At 37.7% G+C, this 13,076-nt stretch overlaps 1 protein-coding gene across 1 annotated transcript; it reads right to left on the reverse strand.

Annotated features, from left to right (window-relative positions):
• Positions 1-5,792: 5,792 nt before the first annotated feature.
• On the reverse strand, positions 5,793-11,977 carry LOC126789425 (linoleate 13S-lipoxygenase 2-1, chloroplastic-like). The gene is made up of 7 exons (XM_050515575.1): positions 11,363-11,977; positions 10,280-10,548; positions 9,810-10,050; positions 9,410-9,727; positions 9,201-9,286; positions 9,005-9,115; positions 5,793-5,989 (listed from the first exon to the last, which is right to left on the reverse strand). The coding sequence occupies exons 1-7, from the start codon at positions 11,937-11,939 to the stop codon at positions 5,954-5,956; spliced, it is 1,638 nt and encodes a 545-aa protein (XP_050371532.1). The 5' UTR covers positions 11,940-11,977; the 3' UTR covers positions 5,793-5,953.
• Between the last annotated feature and the right edge of the window lie 1,099 nt (positions 11,978-13,076).

Here is a 13,076-nt window from a genome sequence, read left to right on the forward strand (position 1 = left end):
AGTGGATAGTGGGACCCAATGGAGTGTTGAGGTTTGGGACAAGATTGTGCGTCCCAGATTGTACTACTCTCAAGGAGGAAGTCTTTCACACAGCACACCGATCTCGATATACAGTACATCCAGGGAATACCAAGATGTACAAGAACCTATGTAGGCAATTCTGCTGGAACGGGATGAAGAAAGACGTGGCTAAATTTTTATCAAAGTGTCTTACGTGTCAGCAAGTGAAGGCAGAACATCAACGACCTGCTGGCATGTTGAAGCCATTGACTATTCCTCTTTGGAAGTGGGAACATATATTTATGGATTTTGTGACTGGACTACCTAAGTCCAAGAAATGTCACGATGCGATATGGGTGATTGTCGACCGATTGACGAAGTCGGCACATTTTCTTCCAGTGTCAATAAAGTATTCAGTGGATGTGCTAGGGAAATTATATGTGGATGAGATAGTGAGACTCCACGGAGCTCCGGTTTCTATTGTTTTTGACCGAGATGCACGTTTCACATCGAAGTTCTGGGGTAGTTTGCAGAAAGCTATGGGTACTACCTTATATATGAGTACTGTTTTTCATCCTCAAAGTCTCAAACTGATGGACAGACAGAAAGAGTGAATCAGGTGATGGAAGATATGTTGAGAGCTTATATGCTTGATTTTAAAGGAAGTTGGGAGGATCACTTGAGACTGATTGAGTTTGCTTACAACAACAGTTACCATTCTAACATCGGCATGGCACCTTATTAGGCTCTTTATGGTAGACCATGTCGATCACCTATCTGTTGGGTCGAAGTTGGTGATGAAGCACTAATGGGCCCAGAGATGGTTCAGGAAACTACGGAGAAGATCTCGATCATTCGAGATAGGATCAGAACCGCACATAGTAGACAAAAGAGCTACGCAGACTTAAAGAGAAGACATGTTGAATTCGAGATCGGCGATCATGTGTTCTTAAAAGTCTCATCTATGAGGGGTGTAGTGAGATTTGGCAAGAAAGGAAAGTTGGCTCCGAGGTATGTTGGGCCCTTTGAGATTCTTGAAAAGGTATGAGAACTAGCATATCGACTAGCCTTGCCTACTAGCATGTCTGGCGTTCACAATGTCTTCCACATTTCTATGTTGAGGAGGTACGTACCAGATGAGTCGCATGTAACTGATCATAGCTCCATAGAGGTGAGGGAAAATGCCACATTTATTATTGAGCCGGTTTGTATTCTGGATAGATCCACAAAGAAGCTCCGGAGGAAAGAAGTAGAGCTAGTCAAGGTGTTGTGGAGCCATCATGATGAGGGCGATGCCTCTTGGGAACTAGAGTCGGATATGAAGACAAGATATCCGCAGTTGTTTGTTGAGTAGAGAACTTGAATTTCGGAACGAAATTCCTTTAAGGGGGGTAGATTTTAATGACCCGATTTTTCGAAATCAAATAAATTGAATTCTTAGGAATTAATAAAATTTGTAAATTAATAAATCGCATTTGTTTCGCTTCGCGACGTTGTCAAATCGAAAACGGAACTGTCGTCGGAGATGTAAATTTGAAAAACGTTACGTTTCCGCGACGCGAGAATCGGCTTTTACTCGGTCACTTGTTTTCGAAAACTTCCTTAACGAAAGTTGTAGAGCTCGTCGATACGAGTCCGTGTACGTGTCACGCGTTCTAATTAGACATCGTACGTGAAAATTATTAACGACGGAAGTTAGTTTCCGATTTAAGAAGTGGGTATAAAAAGGGAATTTTAGGAATTAGGGTTTCCATTTTCGGAAACCCCTCTTTTTCCCCCGCAACCTCCTTTCTCTCTCTTCCCTATCTCTCTCCATGATCTCTCACTCTCTCCCTCTCAAAAGACTCAGCGCCGGCGATCTCACCAACCGGACGTCTGTGTCCCTCACCTCCGGCCCCAGAAGCTTCACACGGCCCTCTGCTACAACCCTCGAGCTCGACACGCCGTCCCACGGCGCATCGGAGCTCAACCGGCAACCCGAAAATTCTGCAGAAATCGCCGCCGACCAAGCTGCTCCTCCGGCGACGTTCCGATGGTTCCAAGGCTTGAATGAGGTAAGGATTCGTTTGAATTGATTGTTGAGATGGTTTGTTGGTGAATTTGTGGAGATTTTGGGAGAATCGGAGGAGGAGGGGAAATTGAGAGTACTGCCGCCTTAGGCGGTGCGTGAGAGGGCGTGAAAGGGGTAGGAGACAGCCTGAGGCCGTAGAAGGGTAGAGGAGGAAGGTAGGCAAGGTTTTGGGCGGCGGTGGGCAAGCCACGCACTGCCACCGTGGGGAGGCGTTTGTGCATTACGCGCCGCCACATGCGGTGGTACGTGAATAGTGATTTTTTTTTCAAAACAGTAAATTTTGTAAAAATTAATTTATGTACGGTAAATGTCAAAAAAGTAATATTACATACAGTAAATGTAAAAATAATTTACGTACAGTAAATGTCAAATTATTTTAGGTACGGTGAATGTAAAATTATTTTACGTACAGTAATTGTAAAAGTAATTCCTGAAAGGTAAATCAGTGATTTGTATTTACTGACAGTATTTACTATGAATACTACATTGGTGTACATGAATACGTAAACAGTTCGTATATGAAAAGTAATATATAGATTGTACGTATTTGAACAGTGATACGTGAATAGTAATTACGTGAACACTAATTACATAAACAGTAATTTCGTAACAAACCAGAAATTACTTAACAGTAAAACATTATTATTGTTTCGGCATTTAAGGTTTTACGTAAGGTGATCGACACAACAGGTAAAGGATTTGCTTGTCGAATTTTAGAAATTACGCTCAGGAATATAAGGTGAGTAAAATTTCACAGTGACGAATCTACTCTTAGCGGAGATTCATAATTACACTTATTTAAAAAGATTGAACTATGATATGTATATGATATAGTGAGTTGTGTATGTGTATAATTGGTAAAATCGATACATATATATGGGTTGCTATATTATATACTGTCATATTTTCGTTTGCAAATAAGTTTATTTATAGCATTGATATTTATTTATTTGAGCATGTCACTTGGTTTTGTACAATAACATGTGATGATTGTTTTGTACGTGTTTTAACTTGAGTTATGTTAAAACGTTTTTGTTGTCTTCGGATGTGTTGGCATGTCGGAACCTAGCCTTGGCCAGGCGACAGTTACGATACAGTTAGAGCTCTAATCTGTCTGCCGGTGTACTGACATGAGAGGTAACAGATGGGTTACCGGCTTATGAGTACCCATATTTTTGGGATTATTGGGTGGTAGATGGGTTACCCAATGCCCGACGGTGTACTGCATGAGGGGTAACAGATGAGTTCCTGGGTCTCATGAGTACCCGTATTATAAATGTAATTGGGTAAACAAATGGGTTGCTTGATTTCTCATGAGCACTTATATTTTCATATATTATTGGACAACCAGATGGGCTGTCATTTGACTCATGAGTACATTTATAATTGGATGTTTCAATATTTATTCTCGTATTACTATGCATGTTATCTCGTTGTTTTACTCATACGAGCTACAAAAGCTTACGGGGTTTGTGTTTTGCAATCCCGATGCACCTATTCGATGGTATAGAAGATAGTTCCACATGTGTGGATTAGCAGAATTGACGGACTACTCTGAAGATTTCGAAGTTGCCTTATTTTATTTTGTGGTGAGGATTGAGAGGATTTTACATTTCATTTGATATAATGCTTGAATTATAAATTTGGTTTGTAATAATCAATTCGACTGAGTTGTACCATAAATTCAGTAATGATTCGCTGTGACAATAAGATGATTTCGATTTATTGAGATTGTTTTAGAGTTTTTTTCATGGCTTCGATGTTTGGGTTTCATACTCGAAATTTCGGGGTTGTGACATTATCTGCCGGTGTACTGCATGAGGGGTAACAGATGGGTTACTTGCTTATGAGTACCCATATTTTTTGATATTGGGTAACAGATGGGTTGCCCAATGTCTGGCGGCGTACTGCATGAGGGGTAACAGATGAGTACCTGGGTCTCATGAGTACCCGTATTATAAATGTATTTGGGTAAATAGATGGGTTGCCCGATTTCTCATGAGCACTTATATTTTCAGATATTATTTGACAAACAGATGGCCGTCCTCTGACTCATGAGTACATTTATAATTAAATATTTTCAGTATTATTTGTGTTATATTGTTGGTTTAGTCATACGAGCTGTAAAGCTTACCGGGTTTGTGTTTACAATCCCGGTGCACCTATTCGATGGTGTAGGAGATAGTTCTGTAGGTGTGGATTAGCAGAATTAGAGTGTTTTCTCTGAAGATTGTCGAAGATTTCAATCTGCTGTTTGTGGTGAGGATTGAGTGAATTTTACATTTCCATTGGTTGTGTGTTATTTAAGTCGCTGAGTCATGATGTGGACTCAATTTCGATACACTGTTATGATAAGTTGATTTCAATATATTTGAGATTATTTTAGAGTTTTCATGACTTCGAATTCAAATTTTTATCATTCGAAAATTCGAGGTTGTGACAGTGAGGTTATTTTGGCTCTCTCCTTTGTTAGTTTGATTTAAATAAATTAGGGGTAGTTTGCACTATTAAAAAAAAGAGTGAGACCTTTGTTTTTTTTTCTGTAATGAAATATTCTTTTATTAGGGTATAATCGATTTAAGCGGATATGTAAGATAACAAATATTATTTTTCCAAAAGTATATATATATATATATTAATTTATACCATATTTTATACAATTATGTGGTAATCCTTATTGTGAAAAATATGTCAAGATTCATGATTTTCTTATTTAATTAATTTACATTTACAATTAATTAATGGCTATATTAATTAATATAATTACCATATATGCACCTCCACACACACACTATATATATATATATATATACAGTCTCTATCCAGAGTGAAGCTTCACTCTGAAATTACATAGTGAAGTTCTAATTTTAACACACATTTCGGCCAAATTTTTTACCATAAGCGATTCAATATTTAGGTAAGCTATTTAAAATCATCACTACAAAATTTCATTTAATTCGGACATTGTTAAGGTATTGAAATTAGATTAAATCAATGAATGAATTAAAATTATTCAACGTGAACCGTTTGTGTAAATCTCAATTTTGAAAGCTCAAACCATTGTCAAATTAGATGAAACTTTGTAGAGATGATCTTGAATAACATACCTAAATATTGAATCACTTATGGTGAAAATATTTGACCGAAAAGTGTGCCAAAATTGGAACTTCACTATGTAATTTCAAAGTGAACTTTCACTCTGAATAGGGACTGTATATGTATATATATATTAAGCATACTTTATATATTTCATATTTTTTATTACATTTTAAAGAATTTTGAAAAAAATAAATGATATAAAAAAAACTATAATTTTTTATAATAATTTAGAACTATTTAATTAATAAGGATATGATTGTATTTTGATTCAAAAATGACATTATGTGATTATTGTAATTGCTGACATAATAAAGTGACGTGGCATGCCACGTAAGATTGTGGCGCCGAATCTGGCATCATATTATGGCTCTAAAACATTTTCCTTAGTTTTATTAGTTAAGACCAATACTGTGCATACACGAACTGGTTTTAACCATCCTATTGAAGTTCTCATATTCAAAATGCAAATACATATCGTCTTTAATGTAACGACCCTAAAATTTCGAGCTTCAAAACTCAAAATCTTAAAATCGTTAAACACAAAAATAATCTCAATGAAATCGAAATCATTTTAATGTCGCAGCGGATCACATCTGAGTTTAAAATATAACTCAGTCAAGCCGATTATTACAAACCCAAATGATAATTCAACATATAACAAATGGAATTGTATAATCCTCACAACAACCTCACAAATAAAATCACACCAAATCTCACACACAATCCACGCTGGAACCTCACCATGACTGGATGCGATCGACTTCGAGTCTTCGGAGTCGTCACTCAATCACCACTACTCAGCACCTGCGGAATTATCCCCTACACCATTGAAATTGGTGCACCGGGATTGCAACACAAACCCGGTAAGCTTTACAGCTCGTATGAGTAAAATATTAAAATAACTCTCGTCTCATAAAAACACAACTCCACATCAACACAGTATAATGAAAATCATGAGAAAACGAGCAACCCATCTGGTTACTCTAATACTTTCACAAAATGGTAACTAATGAGCGCTGGTACACATCTGTTACCCCTCACTTAGTATACCGCAGATGTTGGGTAACCACCCGCCACCCAACATCCAAAACAAGCTGAGTACCCATGAGCAGATAACCACCCGTTACCTCCATGCAGTACTATGGCAGACAGACTAGAGCTCTAACTGTATCGTAACTTTCGCCCGGCCAAAGGCTAGGTTCCGACTTGCCTCACATGTACAATAATCTCACATCATATTGTACCACACATCACGTCCGAAGACAAATCACAATATTTCACATTTTCCGTGATAAAATCACATGTACAATAATCTCACATCATATTGTACCACACATCACGTCCGAAGACAAATCACAATATTTCACATTTTCCGTGATAAAATCATGTACAATAATCACTCATCATATTGTACGTTTTAAACTTTCACAATATATCATAATAAAAATCATAACAGTATATTATATAGCAAACTATATATAATCGTATTTATTTACCATTTATACAATATATACATAGCCCACTATATCATATACATGTCATATTTCATAAACACCTGAAAAATTACGTACGATAATCTCACATCATATCGTACCATTAAAATCACACATGCACAATTTTTTTCTGTCACCGAAATGACTATTTTTAATGAATTAATAACAGTATGTAATTTAATGAACTATATATATATATATATGTATTTATTACCATTATACTATATATATACGTAGTCCACTAAGTTATATACATGTTGTAATTCATTTCATAAACACACTTGCAAAAATGTTGAATCACCGCGAGGGTAGATTCGTAATTCAGTGAGATTTTACTCACCTTATCGACTCAAGCGTAAATCCTCAATTCCCGTTGATAATTCATTTCCTCGATTTAACGATCACCTTAAAAGAATAAGAAAAGAATTTAGAATCGTTTCGTAAACCTTTAAATGCCAAAACAGTAATAAACAGTTACTGTTCAGCAATTTTGATTTATACGAAGTTACTGTTCACGGTTCACTATTCACGGTTACTGTGCAATACTCAATTAATACGTATTTCTGTACGTATAAATACTATATACGTATTTCTGTACGTATAAATACTATATACGTATTTCTGTACGTATAAATATTAAATACGTATTTCTGTACGTATAAATATTAAATACGTATTTCTGTACGTATAAATATTAATACGTATTTCTGTACGTATACGTACGATTTAAATGTAAATACAACTCAGTAAATAAAATTTACTAAATTACCCTTTTACAAATTACTTTTTACATTTACTGAAAGTAATTTATAATTACATTTACCGTAGGTAAAACTTAATTACATTTACCATACGTAAATAAAATTTACATTTACCGTTACACAGTAAATTACCAAAATACCCTTTCAGTCAAAACTAATTACACCACCTCACACGGCGGCGCGTGTGGCACACGCGCCACCTCCGGCCGGCCGCGCGTGGGGCCCACGCGCCGAGGCTAACCACGGAGCGTGTGACGCCACCGCCGTGCCTAAACTCTCCCCCTCCTCCCCCTCTTCCTTCCTACGGCCTTCAACCACCCCTAGGCTACCCCTAACACCCTCACGCGCCGCCTAGAGGCGGCGGTATCTCCCACCCTCCTTCACTGCCGATCCTTCCCAAATTCGAATCCAAATTCTCCCAATCACCCCCAAATCACCATACAAGCACACACAACTTCAAATCAACAATCATACCTAGCTCAAATGGAGATTTCGATTCGTCAGTGGTGACGTGAGGGAGGCCGACGCAGTCGATGCGAGTGGAGGTGAGGCCGTGTGGAGGCGAGGCCGTGTGGAGGTGAATCGGGGTTCAACCCTTATCGCGGAGGCTCCGGAGGCGAGTGGAGGATGGTGTCGGCGAAGGAGCTCGGGGAATGAGTGATGCTCTCGGCGGTGAGGTTGAGCGCTGCAAGCTCAGGGGTTGGAGAGGGGAGCGGCGTGGTGCTTCCCGGCTAGGCGGTGACAAGCACGTCTCCCTGTTGAAGGGAGATCGGAGGTGAGGCCGAGAGTGAGAGGGAGAGGGATCGGGGAGAAGGGGAGAGGAAGAGAGAGAGAGAGAGAGAGAGAGAGAGAGAATGCGGCGGAAAAGAAAAGGGTTTCCTGTTATGGAAACCCTAGTTACAAAAATTCCCTTTTTATACTAGTTTCCAAATCGGAAACTAACTTCCGACGCGAATAACTTTTACGTACGATGTCCGTTGCGAACGCGTCACATGTCCACGCACTCGTATCGACGAGCTCTACAACTTTCGTGAAGAAAGTTTTCATCAACGATCGACGGAATAAAAGTCGATATATTTGTTACGGAAACGTAACGTTTTTTTTTTAAATTAAGCGTTCCGATAACGTTTTCGTTTTCGATTTCCCGATGTTACAAAATGGAACGAACACGATTTCATATTTTCGAAAACTTATAACTTTAGAAATAGTCGATTAACTCGACCCGAAAAATCGGGTTATTACATAGATCCATATAGAGTTGTGCCTTCGATCTCTCTTACTTTGCCCACGTACGGTAAGAACAAATCATGGTAATCTAGTATATACAACTTCTTTTCTCTTATGGCCTGCGTTAAATCACCAAACTATTCATATTCAGATATGCCCTAAAGTTAGCTCGATTGATAAGTTATCTGTAGTATCATATAGAAACTTTCATATACGAATGTGAAATATAGATAATTAAACATCAGAATTAAAGTGAAAATTATAAGAATGTAACACACAGAACTTAAATATACAAAAGTAAGAATGCCAAAGAAGGGTATTTCTAAACTTCTAGTTAAACAATGTTATGATACCTCTTTGATGGTCGCAAAGCCTCTAATCTCTCGCTCAATCATTTCCGTGGTAATTGCAGATTCAGGAGGTCCATATACCTCGGGGTCCAATTCACTCCTCAATGGCCATTCCTACACTTTTATTTTTGTTATAGACTTTTTTATTGATATAATGAAATGTGTAAAACTAGTTTTGTCAACTACAATTAATCCATACCGTCACCAACTTGATGCTATACGGGTTAAGACCCGCTAGAGTCTGCCTAGCAAATTCCTCATCCCTAAACCAAAAGAATTTGTCTCCTGACAATAACCCGAGGAATCCAGCTTTTACAAATTCATGTATATATGCAATAATAAAATTATCATTTCTTGCTATATTTCTAACTAAATTTCACATTAATCGATATTTGCCTGCTTGCTTACTATTCATTGTTTCTGGGGGCACAAACCGCAGAACTTCATCTCCGGAAGGTAGAGCATTCACTAGCCTAGGAATTATGGTTCTGATGACCCCTTGATCTTTAAGAGGAGGCAAGCTAATGCCTTCATTGTAGAGTTCGTCTATAGCTGTGAATAATGGGAATCCAAGATCAGAATCGACTATGGCAGTCTCCAGAGCAGGCACCACTGCGTGCAAGACAGAATATACTGTCTTTGCTGAAAAAGTTAATTGTTTTATCTCTGAGAATGCTTCATCTCTAGGAACATACCAAGTACCAGTTCTTTTCTCTGATTGCGGATCTGTAATTTAGCATCAAAGAAAATATTAATCTACTAATTAATTGGCAAGAGAACATTAATTGTGTGTTTCTGTGTATAGTACCTGTTTCGCACATTGGTCGCCCTGTTCTACATCGCCTGGGATAAGGGAACTCTTTGCTCCCCCCAATTACAGTTCTTTGTAGGCTGAATTTTGAATCAGGTTCCCCGAGATCATTGTACACATCATAGTCGTAAACTCTCTCAAAGCTCTTGCGCTCTCCTTGGCCATTTCCACGCAAAGTAACGAGCTCCTCTTCTCTTAGCCTCACCAAAGCACTTGGAGTTTTAGATGGCAAATATGACTGTAACAAACAGACAGAAATCAAACATGTTTTACGTTATAATTTTTGTATTACATGATTAACATCATCTCTTGCTATATATGTTGTGTATTCAGATTAAGACACGTACTATGACTAACTTAGGCAGTCAATTAGCTCTGTAACACAGGAATTATAATTGACTTAATTGGTAGTCCCTAATGATGCAACCAACAACAGGGTAAACTTGGTCGATTATCAAATGTATGACCTTGTTTGTGAAGAAGACTCTCTTCGCTGAATTGTCATACTTAGAATGAAGCCATGAATTACAGGTAAATAGTACAGGACCCTCAGGCAAGCCATCCAGGACAATATCCTTGAGGTACATCTCCTTGTGGTGCTCATTTTCTATCAAAACGGCACCAACTTCTCCAAAATTCAATGGAACTTTAAAATCTGTCTCGTATACAATCTCACTGTCCTTTCGGCGACTCCTGTGTGCGAACCCAGTTACATGCTTTTTCTCCAATCCAGTTTCTTCACAAAACAAATTCAATAGATCAGTATATAAGTATTAAACCATTTATCACACTATAATTACTTGAGCTTTTTATGCATACTAGAAACTGGCCACTATACGGTGTAGAAAAATATGCGATTATTATTATGAAGATGTGATTTTCTGAAAATATTTATGTTTTGACTATAAAACTCTTATTTATTTGTATGCCAATGTGAAATGTAAAAGAGTATTTTTGAAAGTTCGTAGTTTGATAAGGCTTAAAGTGCTGATTTTATAGTAATAGAGATATAAACTAGCTCCACTTTAGAAGACAATAGGTGTGTGCGTGGTGGTACATTTCACACTCCCCCGTTTTGTTGTCTTGTTTTACTTTTAATAATTTTTGGTTTCAAGATACCTAGATGATAGCTAGAATATAAACGCATTTTGGTTCCATGCCCTAGATTTCGTCGAACTGGGACCATTGGACCAGGTTTTCTTTTAAACGTAACGAAAATTTGTGATGTATAAACAACGTTGTATAAAGATTGGACCATGAATATTGTATCGATTGTATTGTCTGTGAGAGAGAGAGAGAGAGAGAGAGAGAGAGAGAGCTACCTTCTGAATAATGATTTAGCAACTGATATTAATAAACACTTGGAAATCCAACTCTTTGGAACTGAATTATTGAACAAGATTGAAAGAACAAAAACGTTTGAATGATCAGAAAAAGATTAGAACAATAATTAACAGTGGTTAATTACCTAGCTGCTTGTTAATTGCAATTTACTAATTAGTTGAACCACTTGAACGTACGTACAATACTAATTACTGGGATCTACTTACTGGGATCAAGGTGAGCACTAATGAGATCCATGAAGAGAGTTTGACCAAGCATATCTCTGACATCATCGAGTCCTCGGGTTAAACCCATGTTCGTCAGAAACCCTCCAACTGTAAGCGTCACAGTTATGGTGGCTTTAACACTGGTGAAATTCTCCGTCACCACTTCTTTTGTGGTCACTACTTCTACTTCTTTCTCGACCATTGCATCTTCATTCTCGATCACCACTTCCGTCACCTCAGTGGTTGTTGTTGTTGTTGTGGTGGTCGTCGGTCCTGGAGTGATACCACTACTCGTGCTGCTGTTGCTACTAGTAGTAGTAGAACTGCTAATGCTACTAGTACCAGTACTGTCACTACTGCTTTCGGCTTTTATTTTGTTTCTATGATTACTGGAGCCATATCGAAGGGTTTGCTGCTTGTTGGGGTACGAAGGCATTGTTGACCAGACGGGAAGTGAAGCAGTACTGCTCCGCCCACTGCTTCCATGCAGGAACGGCTTGTGCTGGAGAACTAAAGACTGTGATGGGTGAAGTAGTTTTGGTTTCAACATCTTTTGCAATGTACTAGCTATTTGCATAGGTTGGACGATAACTGTACTACTATAGCTAGCTAGAGAGTCTGCTGGCAGTTGCGTTTATTAGGTTACGTTCATGTAGAAATCTTTATATAGAGATGGAGAGAGCTAGCTAGCTAGCGAGAGGAACCGCTGAGACCTGATAACGATTAATATCTTTTACAGATTTTTACATCTCTATTTTTCGTGAATCTTGTGCTTATAGCCAGAAAAGCTTGGTAACATCGCTTAGGTTGAACACCCTTTTCTTCTTCCAATAAAATGCCGAGCCCTAGCTAGGTCAAGTCACAGTACTGTAATTTGATTGGATTGATGGACTTGCATTATTGTTGCATGTACTAATAGTGATATTGTAATAATTGTAGTCGACATAATATCACAGATATTGATACGTGTAATTTTGTATTTTCATTTTAGACATTGCGTACGTGTATTTTATTGTCCCTTTTTTTTTCGTTAGAAATGAAATTTTTTTGTCTTAGATATACATTAGTTTTGATGAACAGCTAGTCAGCTACTAGTGTGGGCTGTAACTGGTAAGGTGAATCAATCATTCAATGACAACAAGCACATCCAAACAAACCCGGAATGGGATGTTAATTCGTCTACCCAAAAAAAAAAAGGTTGGATATTAATTCACACCGTTCGCAACGGATCATACTGATAGCAAAAGTTAACAGACATAAACCCGGTGGTCCTGTATTATAGCCAGAATGAATAGTTGTAAGAGGAGCTGAGGAGAGGTCATAATTTATTTTGGGAAGAAAACTAAGTAGTTAAGTTAATGAAGCATGTGACCAGATCGATCGGATCAATTATAGTACTGCATGTATATCTCAAATTACAGATAGCTAAAAGAAAGAGCAAACAAGAAAAGTACGTACATATATATAGGAATTAAAATTAACACAGTGTGCATAAGTGCATAAGTAATTATTAAGGAAGATCACTAGCCGGTGACAAAATAGTGAAAGTTTGAGTTTTAACCCAAGAAGAACTACTTGTTATGAATTCAATTTAATTTGTCAGAAAAAGATTCTTTGATTTTGCGTCCATTAAAGATGCAAATATCATTGCTCATTGGAAACAGGACCATTCATTTCAATCAATTTTCCATCACTTTTAGTCCATATCAGCAGA

This window comes from Argentina anserina, chromosome 3 (genome assembly GCF_933775445.1).
Source record: "Argentina anserina chromosome 3, drPotAnse1.1, whole genome shotgun sequence".
In the NCBI taxonomy this organism is placed as follows: Eukaryota; Viridiplantae; Streptophyta; class Magnoliopsida; order Rosales; family Rosaceae; genus Argentina; species Argentina anserina.